Source organism: Pyxicephalus adspersus, chromosome 7 (assembly GCF_032062135.1).
Source record: "Pyxicephalus adspersus chromosome 7, UCB_Pads_2.0, whole genome shotgun sequence".
NCBI lineage: Eukaryota > Metazoa > Chordata > Amphibia > Anura > Pyxicephalidae > Pyxicephalus > Pyxicephalus adspersus.
The window spans coordinates 18,019,036-18,042,941 of NC_092864.1; the positions used below are offsets into that span (position 1 = coordinate 18,019,036).

The 23,906-nt window shown below is 38.3% G+C and overlaps 1 protein-coding gene across 6 annotated transcripts in view; it reads left to right on the top strand.

Annotated features, from left to right (window-relative positions):
* Nucleotides 1-23,906, top strand: part of UNKL (unk like zinc finger) — a 70,573-nt gene that overhangs the window by 14,182 nt on the left and 32,485 nt on the right. For all 6 annotated transcript variants that reach the window (XM_072417718.1, XM_072417723.1, XM_072417722.1 and 3 more), the window contains 6 exons: nt 14,363-14,539; nt 15,555-15,688; nt 18,643-18,778; nt 19,328-19,445; nt 20,304-20,388; nt 20,489-20,649. In XM_072417718.1, the coding sequence (XP_072273819.1) occupies nt 14,363-14,539; nt 15,555-15,688; nt 18,643-18,778; nt 19,328-19,445; nt 20,304-20,388; nt 20,489-20,649 (811 nt within the window). The remainder of the gene's footprint in view (nt 1-14,362; nt 14,540-15,554; nt 15,689-18,642; nt 18,779-19,327; nt 19,446-20,303; nt 20,389-20,488; nt 20,650-23,906) is intronic.

A 23,906-nucleotide genomic window follows, 5' to 3' on the forward strand; every position in this document is an offset into this window, starting at 1 on the left:
CCTTATGCTGTTTAGATGGGTTACTAAACATATGGCTCTCATGCAGGGGTCCTCTAAGTGAGGAAATTATTATTTAAATACTAAGCTTTAATTAGCTTTGGATTGTTTGTCTTTCCCATCAATATTATGTCTTCTACTTTTTAAATGGAGAGAGCCGCATGCATTTCTAGGCCGATATCAATTATTAACCAAGCACGCTGCATCTTATCTTAATTGCTTGATTAGAGAGATTTGTATGACTAATGCTTATGTCGGGTTTATATTTATCATAGCTGATCTGTAATACAAGAATACATCTCCTGTTTGCTTAGTTTTTGCATGTAGTTATGTGAGGATATAACCACTTCCATTCCAACAACATCACTATGGAAATGTATTTAAGTTCTATTTGAATGTGCTTTGGCATTGGGAAAATGTGTGGTTGAAATGTAAAATTTACTGTAAAATGTTAAAATGATTTCAGATAATTTATTTTTTTTTGCCCGTTTGACAGTCTAGAGCAGTGTTACAAGGATCCCCTAAGGTTCCTGCAGAGGTTGCTAGTGGTGCCTAGCAAGGAGCAATTTGTGCCCCTCTGGTCATTTTGGCTATCTGTAAGGGTGACATTCTTCCTCATGGTAGTAGCAATTTATTAGGCATTCTTCCCACTGACCAACACACTAATATACGGTGACCTATGGATATAGTAACTATACCAGGGGTTTCCTGAAGACCTTAACGTTGTTTTAGGGGTTCTCCCATGTAAAAAATGTTGAAAGGCTGCTCTGCATGACTGGGATATTGGGTGCCAGTATACACTGATAAAACATTCTTGTGCTTGTAGTCCTTATTTGTGATAGTGAACGTGCACCAATAATATTATTAAACAGGATTTATATAGCACCAACATATTATGCAGTGCTGAACTTTAAATAGGGGTTGTAAAATGACAAATACAGACAGTGACACAGGAGGAGAGGACCCTGCACCGAAGAGCTTACAGTCTAGGAGACCAATACTATGTAGACAAAATCAAAATGTAGATCCATAGGTAGCCTAGTGAAAAGAAAGAATTCTCAAACACACCCACGCAGGCTTCTTGTGGTCTCGCACATGCCAAAAGTCTGATGTAAAAATTGTTGAAAATAGAAAAGTTTACAAAAGAGAGAAAGGCAGCTGCATAGCAAAACCTTCAGGATTTGTATGCCGAACGACTCTGTGAGGTTTTCTGTGAATTCTGCTTTGTAGTTATTTATAGGGAACCTCATTTTTTTTTTTCTTATTTTTTTTTGTTTAAGAATTGCTTCTAACACATTGTTTACTACTAATGCCTTCAGATAACACTGCAACTGTGTCATAATCAGAAACTGCAATATTTTCCCATTTCCTTTTTAAAATGTAATAATTATGTAGTTTCTTTAAACCAGCAACTCTCAAACAAGGTTCTGTACAACCCTTCAGAGATTTAGATTTCCTGAGTGGAGGTTCTCTTTTGATAGTCCCTGTGTACTTCCAGGGCCAACACCACCACACCACTTGGCAGAGCTGCCTAAATAACACCAGGGATCTTTTATCAGTCTGCAAGGGTTAAATTCCGACCACCATTGTGTTTTTTTTTTTTTCCTCCACTGGTTCCCACTTTGTTTTAAACGGTGGTCTCCTTAGAACTGTAAATGAAACATTCATTCAAGGCTACTTTACAGAATAAAATGTGACACATGTAAAAAGGGAAGTATTTATTTTTTTCTAGACACATGATCTTTAAAAAGGAAGTTCACTTGTAAAAATGACCACTGCTGATCTTGTGGGTTATTTTGACTGTTTAGACCCGATGTTGCACGGTGTAGACTTAGTAACCGAGCTGATCAAACAGAAAGGTCAGTCTTGCTGATATATAGTGCATAGGTGGGGGTTATTATATCTAGTTATAAAAAAAAAAAGCATATTTTTATGAATTGTTTCCAGCATATCGGCAGATTAATATAGATTGCTTGTTTTGTGCTGAATCAATAATTAATAAAATAAATGGTTCTTAGAATGAATATTCCTTTCACCGCCCCTACGCCAACACACACTTTCTCTGTCTTTTCCAAGTAGAGCCTACAACATCTTGGTCTTGGTTTTAAAAGTAAAAGTGGCATATTCTTGAATGGCCGAGTCATTCACCTGATCTGAACCCAATTGAGCATGCATTTCATTTGTTGAAGACTAAACTTTGGACAGAAAGCCCCCCCCCCCGCCAAAGCAACTAAGAGCCGCTGCAGTAAAGGCCTGGCAGAGCATTAAAAAGGAGGAAACCCGGCATCTGGTGATGTCCATGAGTTCAAGACTACAGTCTGTCATAGCCAGCAAAGGGTTTTCAACCAAGTATTAGAAATGAACATTTTATTTTCAGCTTTTTAACTTGTCCAATTACCTTTGAGCCCCTGAAATGAAGTGATTGTGTTTAAAAAAAAAAAAAAAAAAGGCCTTAGTTGCTCACATTTTTATGCAATCTTTTTGTTCAACTCACTGAATTAAAGCTGAAACAGTTCAGCTGCATCCTAGTTGTTTCATTTAAAATTAATTGTTATAACGTACAAAACCACAATTAGAAAAAAGTTCTCTGTCTAAATATTTACGGACCTAACTGTATATAGAAGCATCTTAGTAAATCGTGTTGTAGATTTATTTAGTAATGATGGCTGGGATAAGGGGAGTCATTCAGACACCAAGAGAAAGTGCACCTACATTAGAGACATAGCCAAGGGGGAATGGTCTGTCCAGAGTCTAATACATATAGTGGGCTTTGGTAAATTTTCAGCAAAGCAAAAAAAAAGGATTTGTGGGCGAGAGGGGTAGTAGCTGTAATCTTTCTGGGAACGGTCTCGGATAGGATGAGATGATTAGCAGATGGAGTGAGATATCCATCATCACTTTGTGAGAGGTAACAGGCAAGAAATACTTACCACTTGAGGTATCCAAACAAGCAGTAGCGAAAAGTTGAAGCCTGAGTAACAAATTATGGCAACGAAACAGTTTACATTTCAATGAAATCATTTCGACATTTTTAAATCTGCAGCAGTAATTAAAACAATACGTGGTGATCCTGCAATAAAAGGTTTTTTATTGATGCAGATCCTGTTATAGAATGACAAGCAGATGCAAAAAGTCATTTTGTTTGGAAAACCACCCTAAAGTAAATGGAAACTTTGGTCAGCCATTTGTAACTAAAAGGTTTGTGTTTCTGGCAACATTGTTGCTGGTGGATAATCTCTGCACCCTTGTGCATTGAGCAAACTCAAAACCTAATAGGTAAAAAAAAATAAAAATAAATAAAAAAATGGATGGGACACACTTGCATTAATATATGTGCATATATATTTATTGTGTATAAATATTTATTTGTGATCAGTCCTCTAATGGGTGAAGATCATGCAGATTATGATATCTGCAGAGCAACCTGTTTAAAACAATTTTCTTGCCTGTTGGCCATGAACTTCCCAATACTCGTCTCATGATATTTCCGTTTCATGTTGACTTCCATGTTTACATTAGACACATTCCTATCTTGAAGAAGTGATCACAAACTCTCGTTTTATCTGCATTCAGTGTCTGACGTGTTTACAAACAGAGCTCTAAAAATTTTTTTACTGTCTCAGCTGGGTTCTCCTAATTCTTCTATGTTCTTCTACATTTTATTGCATAATAATGACCTTGATTGTTTCCAGTTTATGACCAGGATATTTATTATATAGTGGTATTGCCTTTTTGTCAGCAGCACAATACAGACTATTGCAGTGTACATTCTTAGTTTAGCAGGGGCAGAAAACCTTCTATTGGCGCCTGGATCAATGATGTCACCTCCTATGTCGCTAAGCTGTATCCTAACCTGCTTCGGGTTTTATTGTCTGAATCTTTGGATGAATTGACGTCCTGGTGTCTCATGAATATATGTCTGTGTTCTCCCACAAAGAAGCTTACCATTTGTGTGGGGTACATTTTAAAATATACCCTGGGCTTATGGATGCTTAAAATGTAATTACCAGTTCTGGGTCTTATTAGGACAGGGGTTGATTTCCTTGTAAGTATATCTGTTGTGTCTCCACATCTAGCATTTGCACACACAGGTTTTTTTTTTTTTTTTTTTTTTTTTTTTTTTTTTTTTAAAAAAAGTGATTTAACATATTACGCTACGCCATTCATTAAATAGGGGTAGCAAATGACAGACAGTGACACAGGAGCAGGAGAGGACCCTGCCCAGAAGAGCTTCCAAGTTTTGATTATTATTATTAATAGTACACAGTATTTACATAGCGCCATCATATTATGCAGTGCTGTACAAAGTCCATAGTTGTGTCACTAACTGTCCCTCAAAGGAGCTCACAATCTAATGTCCCTACCATAGTCATATGTCATTAATACAGTCTAATTAACTTACTACAGTCTAATTAATTTAATACAGCTAATTAACTTAACTGCATGTTTTGTGGGATGTGGGAGGAAACCGGAGGAATCCCACGCAGACATGGGGATAACCTGCGAACTCCATGCAGATAATGCCCTGGCTGGGAGTCGAACCTTGGACCTAGCGCTGCAAAGGCCGGAGTGCTAACGCCTGAGCCACCTTTGGTCATCTTGATTGGCCAAGATAATGTACCGTAACTCCTAGCAACCACGGGGGAAGTCAGGTTTGCTGAGCATGGGCAGCTCAGCAATTTTGACTGTTCACAAAGGGATCGGGCAGGTAGGAATGCTTATTGCAGAAGGGACATTGGCTGTCTCTTTCTGCAATTAAGCTTTGCTGCCGGGTACATTGGTTGAGTTTGAGGAAGCCCATTACTAGTTGCCTTAAAACTGTGGCATGCCTTTTTCTTGGTTTGGAGCTTGTTAAGAACACATTAGGCTCTTGTCAGGGCACATTTTTCTTGTTTTCAAGATACATCTTTAAGGCAATCAGAAAACTGCAAAACTGACAAGCCAGGGCATATAATGATTTTGAAGAAAAGCAAATGCTTTCCACCGACGTGCATTGAAAATGCAGACAGACATCGGTACGTGTCACACAGTAAGTTTGGTGGGGAGTGAGAAAAAGACAAATATGACAAATCCCAACAAACAATGATAATTTGTGTGTAATGCAGCAAGTCAGCAGTTGTTTCTCTTTTACTTGATTAAACTGTATCTTTTCCCCTGCATGTTGTTTTGTTCCACATAAGTATTGTTTTTTAAGATTGCACAGGGCATTTGGGTGTGTGGGCAGTTTAAATGCAATTGGTGCCTAATGAAACTGTAAACCTGAATAGATCCTTCAAGACACACAAATGGAGTTCTTAAACAACCCAAAAACTATATTAACACTAATAAAAAAAAAGTGCTGTATCCTTATAGAAAGTCTGCGAAAACAATGACCCCTCCGGACATCCTAGAACCTCCTGCAAGGCTCATGCTGCAATAAAATGCCTTCTAATTTTTCACTGTATGCTTAGTTAAAAATGAAATTTAACCAAGAAGTGAACAAAATCAGAGTGATCGGCAGATCCAAAGACAACTGAATTTTTTATGCAAGTTTTCTTTTTTTTTTGCTGTAAAAGATTAGCTTCTACTTCCCCATTTTTTGAGTATAGCTGTTGGTAACGAGGGACACACATAATTAAAGGCCAGCTCAACTCAAAACTTTTCAGGCAAATTTGAATCAAAATCAGATTTATAAGTCAATTACCAACATTGTATTGAAGCAGAGTGGTGGACAGAATACTTGTCTAATGAGCTGAATGTGCTTTTACCCCACATTACTGGTTATTTCCTCTTATCTCTGGATTCAGCTACTGGGTGGATAATTCGGGATAGATCATGTGACACCCAAAGGAATAGGAATAATAAATGCCACACAATAAATGCCACAAGATAAGTGCATGAAATGTCCTAAGTCAGCATGGATAGGTGCACAGCTACAGGCAAACACATCTGTACAATGAAGTTCTGAAAAAGAGTTGAAGTGGAATTAAAGTCCAACTGTGAAAAATTGGTGATCAGGCAGGTGGATATTGCAAAAAGATGATGCCCCTTCTACAAAAACGGCTCTAACCTGCTTACGGCTCACATGCAGCTCACCAGTAGTTGCAAAGGAAACCCAGTCATTTCGTCTTCCATTGCGTGTATGGGGATTGGATGCAAAGTGAATGTTAAATCATCCTGCCCTGACCAATCAGGATGGCTGAAGATGACAAGGAGGAAGAAAAATAGAAGGAAGACAGTGGCACCCTGCAATGCAACTTCAGGAATATGTGTGGGAGGAATAGTGCGGGTTTAGTTCTGCTATATAAGTGTAATAAAATTTATTCTAATCAACGTGTTGGCTTTACTTGGTTTAGATGCTAATTGGTAGATTAAGAGGTGAAATAGAACAACTATACAATTTGTATGTACATTCAGCTGTCTGTATTAATGTATCTGCTGATTGGGATGCAATTAGGATGCCCTCAGTCTATGCGTGTACTAATCATATGCTGCATTTTAATTGTGCTGTTATTGAGAAGTGTTTTGTTAAAATGGAGCATTTGAAAGTCACAAGTTGGTCCCAAAATGTTTTAGGTGATAAAAAGGGATGGTACATGGAAGGTTCTCATTTATGGTCATCTCTTCAGTCGTGGATTCTGCATTTTTATTTTCTTTCAGAGAATAAATGATTTGCACCTAGTAATAGATCATTGCTATACGCACTCTGATTCTTTGGTATTTTCTGCAGTTTTTGGTAACCAAAGTGTTAATCTTAACATTGGTATTACATTCTTTATATAGGAGCCTCACATTTACTATGCTTGTACAGTTGTTGTGATCCTGGCACATATTCCCAGTGTAAAATCCCAGATTTATAGTATTTATGTCTGTTTAATCGTCTGATTAGTTATGGGTCAGTGACCTTAGTGGAGAGGGGAAAAAAATCCTGGCTGTTTACTCATTCATGAGACCAACAAGGAAACTTGGCAGACTATTGCTGCTTTTTGAATTAAACATTGTTCTCTGTTAATTTGCTTGATAATTAAAGCAAATAGCTATACGGAGGTTGTTGGGCTGTATATGGCACCAGTTTTTCTTTCTGGTAACACTAGACGTGAAATATAGTATCTTCATAAATGAAGCAGAATGTGGTTTTTCTTGTTGTCTGGTGAAGGGAATAAACTGACTGATTTTTTTTTTATTTAACAATTAAGATAAATATGTAGCATTAAACAAATGAATGCAGGGAAATGCCGCACCACGGCCAAGTCCGGGAAGCACTGGCCCTCTAATTCACACAGGAAAACCAAACCTACTACTATCTGAATTATTAGAACATGCTTTCATTATTTTTTCTAGGTAAGGGGCAGAATAGCTAAACTTTGTTTTAGGGCATTGGACCACTGAGACTAGGTCAGCTGGCCACCTATAAATTCTTTCTTCAGATCTGGCTTGACCCATAGGTTTGTATTAGGGCAAAAGAACAATAAATTGCAGGAATTTTGCAGTAGCACTGAGCAGGAATTTGATCTACACAATGTTTGCAGTTTTATCCCCAGAAATTTTTTCTGCAGCTAAGGAGGTTGGTCACTGGGATCCCCGCACATCCCAGCTCCTCATTGGAGTGCCTGCACGAGAATTAGTTCGTATCCTGGCCAATCAAAATGGCCGAAGGTAGAAACAAGGAAGTGTAGAAAGAAGGAAGATTGTTGAAATTGACAGAATGGGGACAGGTAATAAGCAGGGTTTAATTCTACTTTAAAATCTCTCTGCTTCAGCCGCATGTACTTTGCTCCTTTTTGGCTCAGGTTTTTTAGTGTCTGTAAACCCCCAATAATTATGTAAAAGAACTCCCCCAATTAAGTCAGATAATGTGTACTCTTAATGTATATGCAGACTGTAAACAGTGGCTAATAATGTTTCAGTGGTATTATCTGTTGATCATTTCCAGCACTTTACCATCCATGTTTCTTGTGGCAAGGTTATGCAGGCTGATCTAGCCTGTGCAGAGTTACCACCTTGCCGTGCACGTTCCCCATTCATGGAAAAAGTTCATTAATATTATTACACAGTATTTATATAGTGCTGACATATTACGCAGCGCTGTATAAAGTCCATAGTCATGTCACTAGCTGTCCCTTAAAGGAGCTCACAATCTATTCTCCCTATCATAGTCATATGTCTTTGGTTCAGTCTAAAGGTCAATTTTGGGGGGAAGCCAATTAACCTAACTGTTAGTCTCCTGGCAGAGATTCAAACCTGGGATGTAGCTCTGAAAGGGCCAGAGTGCTAACCACTGAGCCACCGTGCTGCCTAAGTGCATGTTGTCCCACTGTACCTCCTCACTGCCCATATCAGACAGCCTGTTCCTGCCTGGGTGGTACGAAGTACAGGACCATGAGATTCCACTGGCAATTCACATGATCACTTTTAACTTGTCTGGAGAAATACGCATATGATGCACTGCAGATTAGTCCTAACTACTGACCCAGTCCATGCGGGAAGGGGTGAGGGGTAGCTATCCTGTTAAGGTGATTTTGCAACCTAAATCAACAGAGAGGTTATTTAAAGCTGAACTGACATATATTGTCTAAATACAAGAGGCGTATGTGTGGATGTGAGTTTTTACTTCCTGGTGTGCCTTGTGTGGTTTTATTATTTTTTTTTCTCTCCCCTTTTAGATCTGTGCAAATAATCACATTAGGAATTTGTCTCTGCAGGAACTTCTGTATTCTGAGCAGTCACTACTTCTCGCTTCTCGCAGTGCAGGGTGACTGTCATGTGTCCATCCCCTCCTGTATTTTCTGCAGGGAGATTGTAATGGAGGGCCCTATGGGGCCACTTCTACAGCTTTGCTCCTGCACTAGCTTTGTACAACAATGATGTTGTTACAAAGTATTTTCTGGGTTTGCAAATCATCTGGTGCACAAAGTAGAGAGATGAGGGATATATTTAGATTTTTTTTTTTCATCTGGAGTTTAGATTTAAAATGGAACTATACATGAAATAAAAAAAAAAAAAAAAAAAAAAACCCTTACCTTTACTTCTGCTGCGCCCTCGAACCCACCAGCGATGTCCTCACTTTGGTCCTGTGTTGTCCTGGTGCAGCGTAATAAGTTTTACTTTGTATAAAAGGGTTATAAAAAAATGTTGGTGATAAGTCTGCTTTAACATGAGCCTGCTAATTGTTCAATCCTTGATCTATCTGTGGTTCTTTAAGTTTTCCTGTTACTATCATCAGCATGTCATTTCTCCCTAAAGTCTCCCAATATCATATATATATATTTTTTTTTTGTTTTTCTCTGATCTCTTCATTTTCATTTTTCTTCCTTTATATTATGGGACTTCGCAGTTTCTTGCTGCACCTCCCCAAACACGATACATAAAAACATGTTAGCAAGCCCCTAGGAATGGTTCACCTTTATTTTTACTTTCAGAGGCTGCAGCCCAAGTTAAAAGAAGATGCTTGGCCGCCTGCCATCAACAAGCTAATTCTCTGTTGCCATGGCAGCATTGATGTGATGAAAATGGAATGGCGCTCCGTCTATACACTCACCTGTTTAAAGACGATGTATTATGCAAACCACTTGTACTCTCGGCCTTTTTTGTTTTTGTTTCAGTGCTTTTTCAAAAAGCCTTTGCCGGGAATGTAGGATTCTCGGAAGTGGCTCTCTGTCCGTGCAATTAGACATCCCAGATAAGCAGCTGATTAAACAGGTGATGAAGAAACACAATTAGATAAATGATTTGGCATCTCCCGAATGTTTGAAGCTGAATAGTCAGGTAAAGTGGTCCAATCTGTATCTGTCATTACTGTGATTATCCTTTGGTAAAGACAGAATTCAGGGCTGTATTAAGAAGACGTACAGCACACCGCTTCATCCTCTTTGTTAGTAACCATGTCCTACTAAATGGCCAGAAGTACGAGGACATCCCTGTAGATTGAGTTTGGTTCAGTATGGAAGTTCATTAAAGGTGTTCCCCTCTCTTCACTAATAACTTTAAATGTTGAGCCACCTCATTAAGCAAGCATATAAAATGTATAAAAAAAGAAAAAGAATGAGGTTCAGGGCTCAGGGATTGTGTGAAATAATATAGGCGTGTATTTGTTACAAAGTATCAAAGAAAAACATTTACATAACACAATCGGGTATTTTACGTTTGTCCTGTTAACACTTCACAGGACCTAGGTATTATATACTAGACACAGGACTTCTATGTCATCAAACAAATAAATGTGTGAAGAACCGCAAAAGTCCCGACTGTATAGAGTTTGTGCAAAAATCCGACGTGTTTCGCCACTATTAGGCTTCCTCAGGGATATCTTTTGTACTTTACAGTGTACTAATAGTTGATCGTTTCACCTAAGGTAACAACATTCAACACAGATGTTTTAGATAATTGTGATCTTCCAATCTAGTGAAAGCTGGCTGTAATCTGTTCAGATTGTCCCCGTGTTGGGTTGGGTGTCCGGTAAATGGAGTGGCTTGCACAAAGCCCTGACCTCAGAACTGCAGAACCGCTATGGAGTGCATTAGAACATAGAGAACATCTCCTGCATCCGTACCTGAGCACACAGATACTTATTGGCATCAAATATGCACAGGCATGTTTCTAAGTTTTGTAGACAAGCTTTCCAGAACAATGTAGGCTGTTATCATTTTTTCAGCTCCAGATGAACGTGCCAGAACCCCCACATTATTGCAGAACCAAACCCTGTTTATACTCTTCCTGTTCCCCCCATCTCCTTCCTTCTCTTTATTTTGGTCTTCAGTCATCCTAATTGGCCAGGCTGGGATGCAGTAACTCCTGCGCAGGATTTCGGTCAATCCTGGCAACAGAAGCTGGTTATCCCCGCTAACATGGAGCTGTGTATATGCAGCTCTGCAATTTTGTCCATTGAAGGGAGCAGTCATGTTTATTACAAAAGGGATATCACCTCTCCCTTTCTGCAACAAAACCCTGCTGATTCCAGATTTATAAAATGGAACTTTAGTTCCACTTTATTCTCCCTGGTTTTACAATGGGACGTGCAGCATGCATATAAAGTTGTCGTGGTCGTGTCCACAAACGTTTGGTCTCATGTTATATCTTATGGATATTAAAACCAGAATGTAATGCTAAGTTGAATAAAAGTACCTATGTGTTTAAATAAAGAAATTTATTTTAAGCGATGAAAGTTCCCAGTTTGTGCCATAGGTATATAGTAACCCTTAAATTGTCAGGTTTCTACCGTCCCTTTCCTAATCCTTTGTTCCAATTTTCTAATGCCCACCCCCTTGGAATGTCCCATTTTGCCATCCCCAGCTGTCCAGTGCCCCTCTATTGTCACTCAGCTTTTCAGAAACCACTTGCTTGGTGATGCAACTATATATATATATATATATATCAACCCAGTTCTAGCCCCTCTTATTTCTCCCCCTTTTGTCTATGATCAGCCACTCGCTATGGGTTTTAAATGCAGCTGTCAACAAATGAGAAGGGAGAACCTAGGAGTGTGAGAAGCCACATTGTTCTGTCCAGTCACTGATTCTGCCTCTAATACAAATATATGAGCACAATACCATACCTAGAGGAAGGAGTTGAAAGCCTGTGACCTGAGCTGTAATCAGGAGGTTGTATAGAATGCTAGGTCCTGTACGGTCTCTATAGATGTTGCATCTCTTTTTAATTGCAAAAACTTACAGCTTAACAAAAGTAAGGCAACAGTTCTGTGTTCTTTCTTGTAGTGCAAACCAACTTCTGCAAGCAAATATTACAACTGAAATTCTTTTTGGACTGTAGTCATGTGTAACATATATAGCAGTCACAGAATATTGGTGCCAGACTTTATTACCGTCTCATGTTCATTACTTGTTATATCTGGTAATGTTTGCTTGTTTTTACTGTTAAATTGACACTGCAAAGCAAAAAAGAAAACAAAAGTACAGAACCCCATCCAAAAATAAATAAATAAATAAAATGATAAAATGTACATTAATGCTTAAAATGTGAATGTGCAATTTCTAACACAATTATGTAGTAAAATCCCCACCTAAACAAGCTATTCTTGTTCTACATATTTGCTTGTTGATATAAAAGAAAAGTGTAATAATATTGCAGTATGTATGGCCAGATTTAGATCTTACAGCACCAACCACTTTATTATGCCCTGTATATGCCTGGCCAATTCTTCTAAAGTTTGATTTGACTCTGATCTTGTAAACAAAGATGGTAAAGAACAATATTTGGAATAAAAAAAGCACCATATACCTATGTTGTCTGCAATTATTTTCCATCCAGGAGTCCTTTTGCTTGCAGTAGGAGGATGAAGATGGTGAGTATCTGAATGTCACCTGTCCTACCTGTTATGTGACAACTTGTCCAGCCAACAACTTTTCAGTTTGTTGGATACATTGTACTTTGTCCTTGCACTATGTACGTGGGATCTTGTTTTCCTTCTTTACCATAATGTCACTGGACAAAAGAGTGCTTTAAATGTACGGCTTACACACAAATGGCCTTTCAACAGTTTTGCCTTCCTGTTCTTTATTAATATTGCAGTTGTTGAAATGGATTTCTGAAATGATCCAAGGGCAGAGTATATATACACTGTTTGTTTTATTTCTTTTAATTTGTTTAAAAAGGAACTTTTTGTCTTTGGTAGAGTAGGAAGGTTTAGATCCACGGTCATGTAGTAGTTTCTGGCTGCATTGAGGTTTCCATGGTCTTTGATTGTAAACTCTTTTGGTCAGGGTCCTTTCCTTCTCCTGTATCATTGTTTGTTTTGGTTTGTCATTTGCTGGTTAACTGTGCAAAACTAAACTCCAACACCGTCTCCTGAGCTGTACTGAAGTTGCTTAATCTGGTCTCTCTGCACACTGTGAGCATCTTACATTGTGCATTAGACACTGCAGAAAATCAGATAGAGCCCAGATCAGATAATGTATGGGATCATCCAGCCCAGTGGTCCACAGAAAAATTTGAGTTTTATATGCAATTGTATGGTTTTATTAATAATAAAACAAAAATATTCTAATAAATTCTTATATTCTGAATGACAATTGTCGCCTTTATATTTCACTAAATTCACAAACTGTACTAGAGACGGAAAAACAAGGGAGGCGCAGCGTGACGTCAGTGTAGTGTTAAGGTGTATGAGGCAACCGTTGCCGAGTCGTACGCTTCAGTATTGTTTCCACCATTACAACAGTCACCCCACTCCGCCAATACAGATTCTCATCCCATTGTTTTATTGTATTTGTTTATTTCTCAGATGCTCTTTTAGGTATGACCTTAACTGTGTATTTTCTTTACCTGTTATATTTATTGGCATCAAATAATTTGACTTTAATAACTATCATTTCTTATTTGGTCTTAGATTGGAATAAAATAAACCCATAATGAGTGGGAAAAAGCAAACAAATATTTTGCATTTCTTTAGTAATACCAAAGATAATGTAACTAATGATAATAGTAACAATACGTAATACGTCACTTACCGTGAGCTGGTCAAAACCTCCACAGTCCTTGTCAGCACCATTCGGAAGATCGTTATTTTACAAATGTATTTATCTTTAAAAAATATATATATATTCTCTCTCCCTCTCCCTTAATTTAAAATAATGAATTTAGTTGTCCGTGAGTTCCGAAAGGTTGGCGACTGCTGATCTAGCCCTCTCCTGGTGTACAGTCTCTGACCCACATACTTCATTTCTTTCTGTCATGGCAGCTCAGCACTGTATGTGGGGGTTACAAATAAAGGCTGCTTGGGAACACCATTCCTACAAAATGACATCCGTTCATGAAGGCATTCTGATTTGTGTACCTTCTCCCAATAACCCACCTGCTGCTTGACTCAGGGCTGAGGGTGTATATGAGAAGTCCTGAGGAAAAGGTCTGTGACCTTCTTAGGAAGTTATGTACTGCACTCAGCTGTGCCAGACCAGCCATGATCTGCTTTCATTGCACAGACATTGCAAGACATCACTGGGTTTGAAATATGTAATGAAAACAGATTTTATGTAAATGTTTCATGTTGTTGCTGCAAGAGAAGGCAACATACAAGCAGAATAAACCTCAGATTTGGGAGAAAATCTCCTCAAAAGGTATAACCGGCATTAAATCCCAGCAGAGGTTCCATCCAACTCCTCCCAATAATTGTAAAAGAAAAAAGTTTTAGCCAAAGTTCCACTTTCATTTTTACATAGTGAAAGATAAATGCTGCTTGAAGTTGTATAACCGTATGTTGCAGAGTGTAATGCTTCAGAAGTATTCAATGTTGGCTATTTTTAGATGCCTGGTGGGGGTGATGTAAAGTAATACATTCCTCCCTCCCGCTGTGTGATGCCACAATCAATGTTCATCTGATTCTTCTTGCAGAAATAACCATGTCAACTAAGTTCTCTTCTGTTTTCTATTTCAGTTGTCCATATTTGCATAGGACAACAGGCGACACAGAGAGAAAGTATCACCTACGATATTACAAGACCGGTACTTGCATTCATGAGACGGATTCTCGAGGGCATTGTGTGAAGAATGGACCCCATTGTGCCTTTGCCCATGGTCCTCATGACCTCCGACCTCCTGTCTATGATATAAGGTAATTCAGGACTGATATTTGTGCCATGACCTCAGGATGAGACTGTGGGGCTTGCAAATCTAGCCATTGTATTTATTTATTTTTGTATTGAGCAAAGGAAGAGTTAAAACCTTACAGTTTTAAAGATAATTAGGCAAATTCCCCCTTTGCTTTCTAAGTGGTCCACTGTACTGGAAATTAGGTAAATCTTTCGAGAGAGGAAACCACTAGTGGTAAAAGATTTGAGAGGTTCTAACCCTTCCTCACTGGCTTGAGTTTAAAGTAATTGTGTAGCGGCTCTGTAGACTTTTTTTTATTTGTCCCCCCCACCATAACAAAAAAAAAAATTGGAAACGAGGCAAAAGCGTCACACTGTTCAGTACAACTAAGCAGCAGGAGCCTTACCTGTCCATGTAAGAAATATGCATGACCCCCCTTCATGTGTCTGTAGGTAACACAGCAAGGACTTGTATATCTAGTCTTCCAAACATTATTGCCCTTTTCTTATATTTAAATAAATATGTAAGTATTGAAGCCTATAGGATCCAGGTCAACTACACCATGAATTATCATGCTCAATACCTTAGAAGAAATCTTTAAATCATGTTGGAGCAGGGCAATGGTTTTGAAGGAAGCACATTAGGCACAATAATAAATATAAAGAGCCCTGCTTTTGGCCTAAAAAAGTGCAGTTTTAGATGGAGGCCCTTGACTTTAAACTCTGCATTGCCTTTTTGTATTAAAAAAAAAAAAAAAAAAAAAAAAGTCCTTGAGGTGGACAACTACACTGGAGAAACGAGTGTCTGATTTGTGCAATCGGGCCGTACTATGGAGGCTTTTTGGAAGGGGAGGTGATTGGTTTTGTCTTCATTGTTGGCTGTGATTGTATGTGTGTACGTTACATATAAAGAAGAATAAAAAAACTTTTTTTTCCTCACTGAAGCAAATTGCATTGTCACCGCTTTGGGCCAGCAAAGAGGAATGGCCTCGTATTCACTTAGTTTTACCATTTATTTTTCTTTGATTGGTGCCGCAGGGAAATCCAAGCACAGGAAGCCTTACAGAATGGGCAGCTTGGGAGTGGTGAAGGGATTCCTGATTTGCAGCCAGGAGTCTTAGCTAGCCAAGCAATGATAGAGAAGATCCTCGGAGAGGACCCAAGATGGCAAGGTAAGTTTAGGAATATCTTATTGACCACAGGTCAATACATATATGATTATTACTGCACTAACAAAAGGCCAATAAACCTAACTCACTGGCTGGACTATATAAATGTGCTATTATTGGCATGTAAAGAGCGCTATGGGGCCATATCAGAAGTGGATTAATCTTCAGCTGAACAGCCCTCCCCATTCATTTTACATAGCAGGGCTTTGCTCAGCCTGTAATGGTTATGAGCATTTTAAAGGAATTTTATATAATTCAGCTTGTTTTTTTAGGTTAAGAGGTCCTTTGGGACTCGCATAAAATAAATGATTTCATAAGCATTAAACATCATGGTAACAGCAGAGTGCAGCACATTGCAGAGCAGTGTGGCTAAATGCACATTTGTGTGTGTGCTGTTAGTCTTAGGTTGTTTTATATTCTTCTGTGTCGTGAATGTCTCGCTATTCTTTTTTGGCTACAGGTTGGTCTAGCCATGTGAATGTTCTAATTCTCTAATTGGCTACAGGTTGGTTTGAAACATCCCGTGTTTTACATCCATAAAAAAATGATACACATAACAGAATTATTTATTAAACTGTGTCCTGCCCATAGCAATTTTTTATTAAATTTTTTTTATAACTTCCAATATTTACTGGCTTATGTGATAATGCAGACTAGTTATCTGTTGGACATTTAAATGAAAGACTGGTTATTCCTCTGGCTATAAGAAATAGCCTACAAAATTCAGATTTTTACCAGATTGCAGTGCCGTATGCGCACCGTACATCCAGTGTTCCAAAATATATATTCCATCCATATTCATTATTCTCCCCGGATAGTTGAGAGGGAAGAAGCTGTAGGTGGGTGGCAGCCCCTGTATTATGATTAAACTTTTGAAGTAACCACCCAAAAACAGCTAGGTGGTTACTAAAATGTATATATGAGGTTCTGATATGCTAACTTCAATCCCCATCTCCAGACCTCCACTGCAAGCCCTCCAGCACCTTGAACTTGAACCCCTCTAATCCCCCTATTCTCAATGCTTTTATGTATATTGCTGCTGGCTTTAGAGGTCTGGTCATTCTAGGTTTCAGAAGTTTGATATATATTATATATAAATATTATTTTATATATATAAATATATATATATTTTTTTTCTCTAAAAGCAGTAAACTTTCTGTGCATTTTGGAACTGCTCATTGAAAATTGAAGAGAATACATGTATGGATACCAGGGTTTCTCTAGAGCAGGGGTGTCAAACTCGGGCTCGCACTGTATGTTATAATGTACATTAATATTTGGCCGGCGAGTAAATGCCAAATGTCTACTAGAACTGGCCCGCCAGTAGACAGTGCATGCACCGCTAATACTACAAATCCCAGAATGCTCTGCTGTAACGTCAATCAGGACCCACAAGCGCCCCCTCCTCTGTTGACATTCACTAGCGACCTACCTTAATTGTAGATATTTTTTCAATAAATATTAAGGTTGGCCCAGGTCGCTAGGGGTTCCTTGAGCAATGAGCAGTTTGTGTCTCTCATATCAGTTCAAGTGACCCCAATGATATTTTTGGTTATCTGTAAAGGTGACATTCTTCCCTATGGCCAGCAATGTAAGAGGCATTCATCCCACTGACCACCACATTAAATACATGTACTGTCACCTGTGTATGTAGTATTATATCTTAAGACCTGAAAATTATTTTAAGTGTTCCCCCTTGTTAAAAGGTTGAGAAACACGGTCTTATAGTACGCCTGATTATTTAAAGCTCTCCAAGTCTAGAAAAGATAGACTTTCACGGTTGAACATAGGTGAACCAAACCTGAAATGGATTTCTTAAAAAAACATTTGCTGGCAAATGTATTTATTCCTGGACCTGATCTATTCCAGGTTTGCTGGATCACCCAGGTTGACCCATGCAATTCTATATTTTCTATTCTTGGAGAGATTTAATAAATCAGACTCAAAGTCTCAATCCTTATGGGGATTTTGGTTTATATAACCTTCTTTTATATTTGTTTTCGTAAACTGCTCAAAATGTGGCTAGAACTGGAGCACAGAGCTCTTGATCCCTGCATGTTTTCCCCTCCGGACATGAGGATATATTGTAGTTTATGCAGTAAAAGACCATTAATAATGGGACTATTTTTTTTTATGATGGTCACTAATTATATTTTTTTCTCCTGATTGTCTGTAGACCTAAAACTAGGTTTAAAGTGCTTTGGATGATGATGAATAGTGACAATTCTGCATGAAGTAGCATTTTAAAGACTTACAGATGGTACGGTGCAAATGAGACCTTTCGAGCCAAAACCCCATGCAGAGAGCAAGATACAGCTGGAGGTTGGCTCTGCTGCCATTGTTTCCATATATGCACAATGAGCTGGTTAACCTGCCAAAAACAAATCCACAAATTAATTCACCCCTCTCCCATAGTACAGTGCTGCAAGCAGTCCTATTTTTTCCTAGCTAAATCCACTTACAAAAATTGTACATAACATATGTTTATTTGCATTAATGTTTTGAATTATCAAGAATAATAAAGTAAGAACTTGCAAACCGAATGTCTGAGTTTCCTGATGTAATGTGCGCTGAATGCTTTATGTCTGGGCTTTTGGTTTCAAACATATTGTATATATGGATGGCTGCCAGACTTACTGCTGCCACCTGGTGGATCGATACTATAATGCTTTTATTTTAAATCTCCCTACCAAAAACTGCAAGGATCAGCAAATCATTTCTTTTCCCAGTAAGCAGAATTGTGTTGTACCGTTTGTGTAATATATATTGCCTACATACAAGAAATACACATTTTTCTTGTATGTAAAACCTTTTAAATACAGCTTCGTTTCTTTAACTTTATTTGCGGATAATTGTATGTTTTCTAATGGTTTCTGCATTTTTTGTTTTACTCTTTTAGCATTTACTTTAGTTTCTGTAGATTTTTATTTTCTTTTGTGTTTTTTGTTTTACCTCAGACACAAATTTTGTACTCGCAAACTATAAAACTGAACAATGTACTAAACCACCCAGACTTTGCCGCCAAGGATATGCCTGTCCACACTATCACAATAGCCGAGACCGAAGACGCAACCCAAGAAAGTTCAAATACAGGTAAATGAAATACGCCATATTTGTTATATTCATTAGTGTATTTTTAGCTTACTTTAGACACTTTTTTTTTTTTTTTTTTAGCCCAGTGGAGGTTTTGCAAAATGGTATACAGTGTTGATTATTGGATCATTGGAAGGCAGTTTGTGCGCAACAGACCAATCCTATCACACTTCAGTTGGTAATCTATAACTGGAAGGACATGTGTACAGTATTCTGTATTCTTATGCACTTTGTGTTTATATTGCACAAAGTAAAAGGAGCATTTCCAGTAAGTGAGGAAAATCAGTTGGTTATAGTGGATCCAAAGTACATTTTACCTCAGATTGACGTTAAATCTTATTGTTTTATGAGATTGAAAATTGAAATGAAGTAAAAATATCTGCCTGTGTTTACTAAAAGGAGATTTGGTAGAAAGCACTGCCCGGTAATTGAGCCGTCGGTATGGTTAGGCTTTGTTGCCTAGATATTGTGTCATCAGTCAAAGTAAAAGATACGCAGCTTCCTTCCGGCTTGCCTACTATCAAATTTTTGCTTTCCTATCTCTTTCAGATCCACACCTTGTCCAAGTGTAAAACATGGAGATGAATGGGGAGAACCATCAAAATGTGAGACCGGGGACAGCTGTCAGTATTGCCATTCTCGTACTGAGCAGCAGTTCCATCCCGAGGTGAGCTGCAACTCTTTACCTGCTATAATACAGATTGTATTTTGTGATCTTTGCTTAGTTTTTTTTGCTCCTAGTTAATGTAGTGCTTCTATGATGAAAGAAATTTGCATAGTGCCCTGAAGTGGCTTGCTTAGTTTCAACAAACTCGGTATAGATCTGTCCTTATGTGAATATTAGGGTCGCTTGCTTTTGGGGTCACTTGGTTTTGGTTTATGATCTGTGGCAAAGGCATGTAAACCCAGAAAGTAGATCATGAAAATAGATGTATTATAAAAATAAATATCTCAAGTGTCATGTAGTTGATTAGGAAGTAGCTGAAGCAGGCACGAAATCATTATTTTCCAATGCCGTGAATATATCTTCTACTTTTCCATTGGAGTTTCAGGCGTCCTCCATATATTCTGTTTCGTACTGCTTAATTCTCCCCACATCAAAAAATTGTGTGTTAAGAGAGTTAGGAAGGCTGCATACATATAGTTAACATGTCCTGTGCACAACTGAGGTAATAAATGAGGTCTGGTTACAAGAGCAGATGTTAAACCTAAAAATGAGGGTTTTATTCCTCCCTATGCTTTACAAAGTCTTCAGTCTACAGAACCCAGACGATAACTTATAAGAAAACAGATTGGCTTCCACATTGGCCATAACTTCTGAAGCCCTCTCTATATATGATAAATCTATGTTACACATATACATCATTCACAAACTTGCCAGGCATAGCCTCCCACACAAATAAGAGTTACCTGCTGCTCAGGGAAGAGGGATGATGCTCTTTTTGTATCCTAAATGTACTTTTAATAGATATTTATCTACCTGCTTTTACTTTGATGTATAACCATATTTTAATATTTTGTACAGATTTATAAGTCTACAAAATGCAATGATGTGAGGCAAACTGGGTACTGTCCAAGAGGACCCTTTTGTGCTTTTGCACATGTTGAAAGTAAGTAATTCACAGAAGGAAAAAACAGAATTTAAACAGCTAACAATTGTATTTTTGGACCAGTGCAGCAAACGCAGATTTCTACTATATTCCCTTTTAGGAATTCCCTCTACTGAAGAGACCATGAATGTTATGATGCAATCAAGTCATTTAAAACAACCTTCCCTCTATTCTTCTGACAGTATAGGCCTTTCCAATGACTGGAACACTAGTATGAGTTGTACAAACAACATCTTGAACCACAATGAACAAACCACAAATGTAAGTATTGTATTTAGTTTAACTTGCAGATTAATTATTTATTATGAAAGTTTATGTTTTGTGGTTCTGAACTCAAAACTATGGCAATAGGCACTTTTAAGAGCAAATAAAAAGTAAAAATATATTTTTGGATTTCACCATTCACCTAGTGTTGCACACAAGTGTCTTTCTTTGCCACTGGACAATGTTGTACTTGCTAGCTATCAAACTGCACAAATCTTTTTAGTGACCTTACAAAAGAAACTGCTTTTCCTCTTCCCACATTTTTCATAAATGTTTTTGTAAATGCACTGGATGACAAAGATAAATGCGAATGCAGCTTTATAAAGAATAAAACCTAAAAACCTCTCGGACTCTGAAGTCTTTGGAACCTTGTTGTTGCATGTTATGATGGACAGCTCTTTGAATGAGTTGCTAATGTTCTTCTACAGATAAAAGACAATACAATTCACCTGTATTCTCATTTCATACAGCACCTGAGGAAACTGGGCTCCCGCACTCGTAAACACAGCATACAGGGTGATAGGTACACCCGATAATGGTACAAAAAACTCTGGCGTAAGTAACAGTAAAAAACAGTGGCCGTACCGTACCGGCCTATCAAACCCCATAGACTATAAAAGGAGGTAATTAGTGAATGGTAATATTTACCATTACACAAGATTTAATTGCTGAAAAGCAGAAAAGAGAGCATGTCCAATATTGGAGATTTAGCAGAGAAAATGGGTAGTGGTAGCAAAGGTGAATCCTGCCTTGTCTGTGCTGGAGGAGTGCAATACTGCTATAATATTTAGCAATGCTGGCTGAGAGCACCTGTCTCACTCCAAATTTTAGCTCTGCATTTAGGGAATTAAGCGAGGAGAGACGTATAGAGGAGAGCATTGTTTACCTCTTACTCTCTGTACTAGTTCCCTAGAACAAACACCTACAGTATTATTCCCAGACTTTTTAAGCTGGGTGGGAAGACGCTGTAGCTGTGGGCAGCACAGTGGCCTCAGAGGTTAGCACTCTGGCCTTTGCAGCGCTGGGTAACAGGTTTGAATCTCAGCCAGGACACTATCTGCATGGAGTTTACAGGTTCTCCCTGTGTCGGTGTGGGTTTCCTCCGGGTACACTGTATTCCTCCCACATTCCAAAAACATGCAGTGAGGTTAACCCCCTAGCGTTCTAATTCTGTCATTTTTTTGATGCAAAAAGTGATCCTATTTTTTTTGCATAGAAATTTTTGTTTATATTGTGGGCCTGTAATTCTTAGGATTAACTCCCGGGTATGATAATTATAATAGCCTCCAGGAGTAGGGGATGTCCCCGCTGCTCACTCTCCTGCTCGCATCACCCGGAGGCTGATCTCCGGGAGATGCGAGCAGGAGTAGATCCAGGGGGTGCTGCCAGCGGGAAATCTCTGCTGGTATCACCCTCTGGATTTACTACTGGTGATCGCATCTGCAGTTAGATGCGATGCACCAAGCAGAAATCCTGCAGATTACTCCGTAATCTGCTTTTAAATTTCCCGCCCGGCCACGCCCCCCGACAGAGAAGCGCCCTGCCATCACAGCGGGATCCTGAGATCGCCGCTGGAGCGCGGGGATAAGGTAAGGGGGTCCCCCAAAGATTACCGCTTTTTGCAATTTTTCCCACCCCGAGTCACACTCGGGAATACCGCTAGGGGGGTTAATTGTTCCCCCCCCCCCAAAAAAAAAATTGACCTTAGACTACATTAATGACATATGACTATGCTAGGAGCATTAGATTGTGAGCCCCTTTGAGGGACAGTTAGTGACATGACTATGGACTTTGTATAGCGCTGCGTAATATGATGGTGCCAAATAATAATAATAATAGGCGGGTTGTGGCCCCCTGTATTGTGACTCAACCTTTTAGTAACCATCTAAAAACAGCTGGCTGGTTACAGAAAAGTGCCCGGTGCTGCACCCGGCTAACGGGCGGGGTGAACATTGATGCATGTTACAAAATACAAGAATCTTAGAATTACTCTAATTTCCTGCTTCCTGTGAAAGTTCTCTTGGGTAAGGTGACTTGGATGACTGCCCACTACTGCATGCCTTATTGAGGGTAGATGGTTATTAGCCCTCAGCAGCTACTATAGTCAGTCATCGTAGGTTTATGTCTCAGTATTTTAACCAGGTCACCCATCTTTCATCTGATCTTTCTGAATGACAGTACTGGTGTACATGACGCCTCTGACTGCGTATTGGTTCTTAGCACAGAAAGCATTATCTTTTGTGAATTTCCATCAACATTTCATTTCTGTATTTCTATATAAATACTGTTTTGTAATTACGCTGACTGTTCTGAGTCATGCTGTGTCCTTTACTTCTCAAAGTTTTTGCTTTTTTTACTACTAATTATGTAACTTTATGATGTAATGCTCTTTTTTATTGTAAGTAAAAGCTTTGTTTAACCTTCTAAAACTTCTTATTTCCCTCTGTCAGTTAAAGCTGCTATCAAAGTTCACTTTTTAGTCTTTTGCAGTATGTTAACAAAACTTTTTCTTTTTTTCTTTAACTTTCCAGGGATTCTTTTTCTCTACAGGACACCCTTTTTGATGCCCTTTTAATTAAATTAATAGCAATGAGTTTAACATATTTTATGCCAGCGGTTGCCTTTTCGTTTGTTGAAAGTTTGTGTTTATGTATATATGTGTATGTGTGTATGTGTGTGTATGTGTGTATGTGTATATATATATATATATATATATATATATATATATATATATATAATCTATAATTATATATAATTATATTGGGCTTAACAAAATTCTGTTACTGGTTCTCATAGCGAGTATAAAATAAGCATCTGTTGTCCATTTCTTGGTATTTGTATAATCTTTATTTAAATGTGATAATAAATTTTACTACAGACACAAACCTACAATTGCAATAATCTTTACTATGTATATATTTACACATTAGGGTGACTTAAGGTGACTACTACTTAAAGCAAAACTCCAGGTTTGTGAACGAGGGGGAAAAAGTGATTTGCCCATAAAAACAGTAAACAGTTAAACAGTTGTAAACAGTTATGATAAAATCCAAATCAGTACAAAAAATGTAAAACCTGCTAAATACTTTAGTTTTTCTGTTTTCTCAATTTGATTCCCTCACTGACCTGAGTAGTGGATCAACTTAGCTGCCTCTTAACATGAGGTAACTTTACTGGGCATGTTACCCCCTTTCTGCTATTCAGCCACAAGGAGAATTCTCTAAATATAAAAAAAAGATGTAACTAGAGCCCGG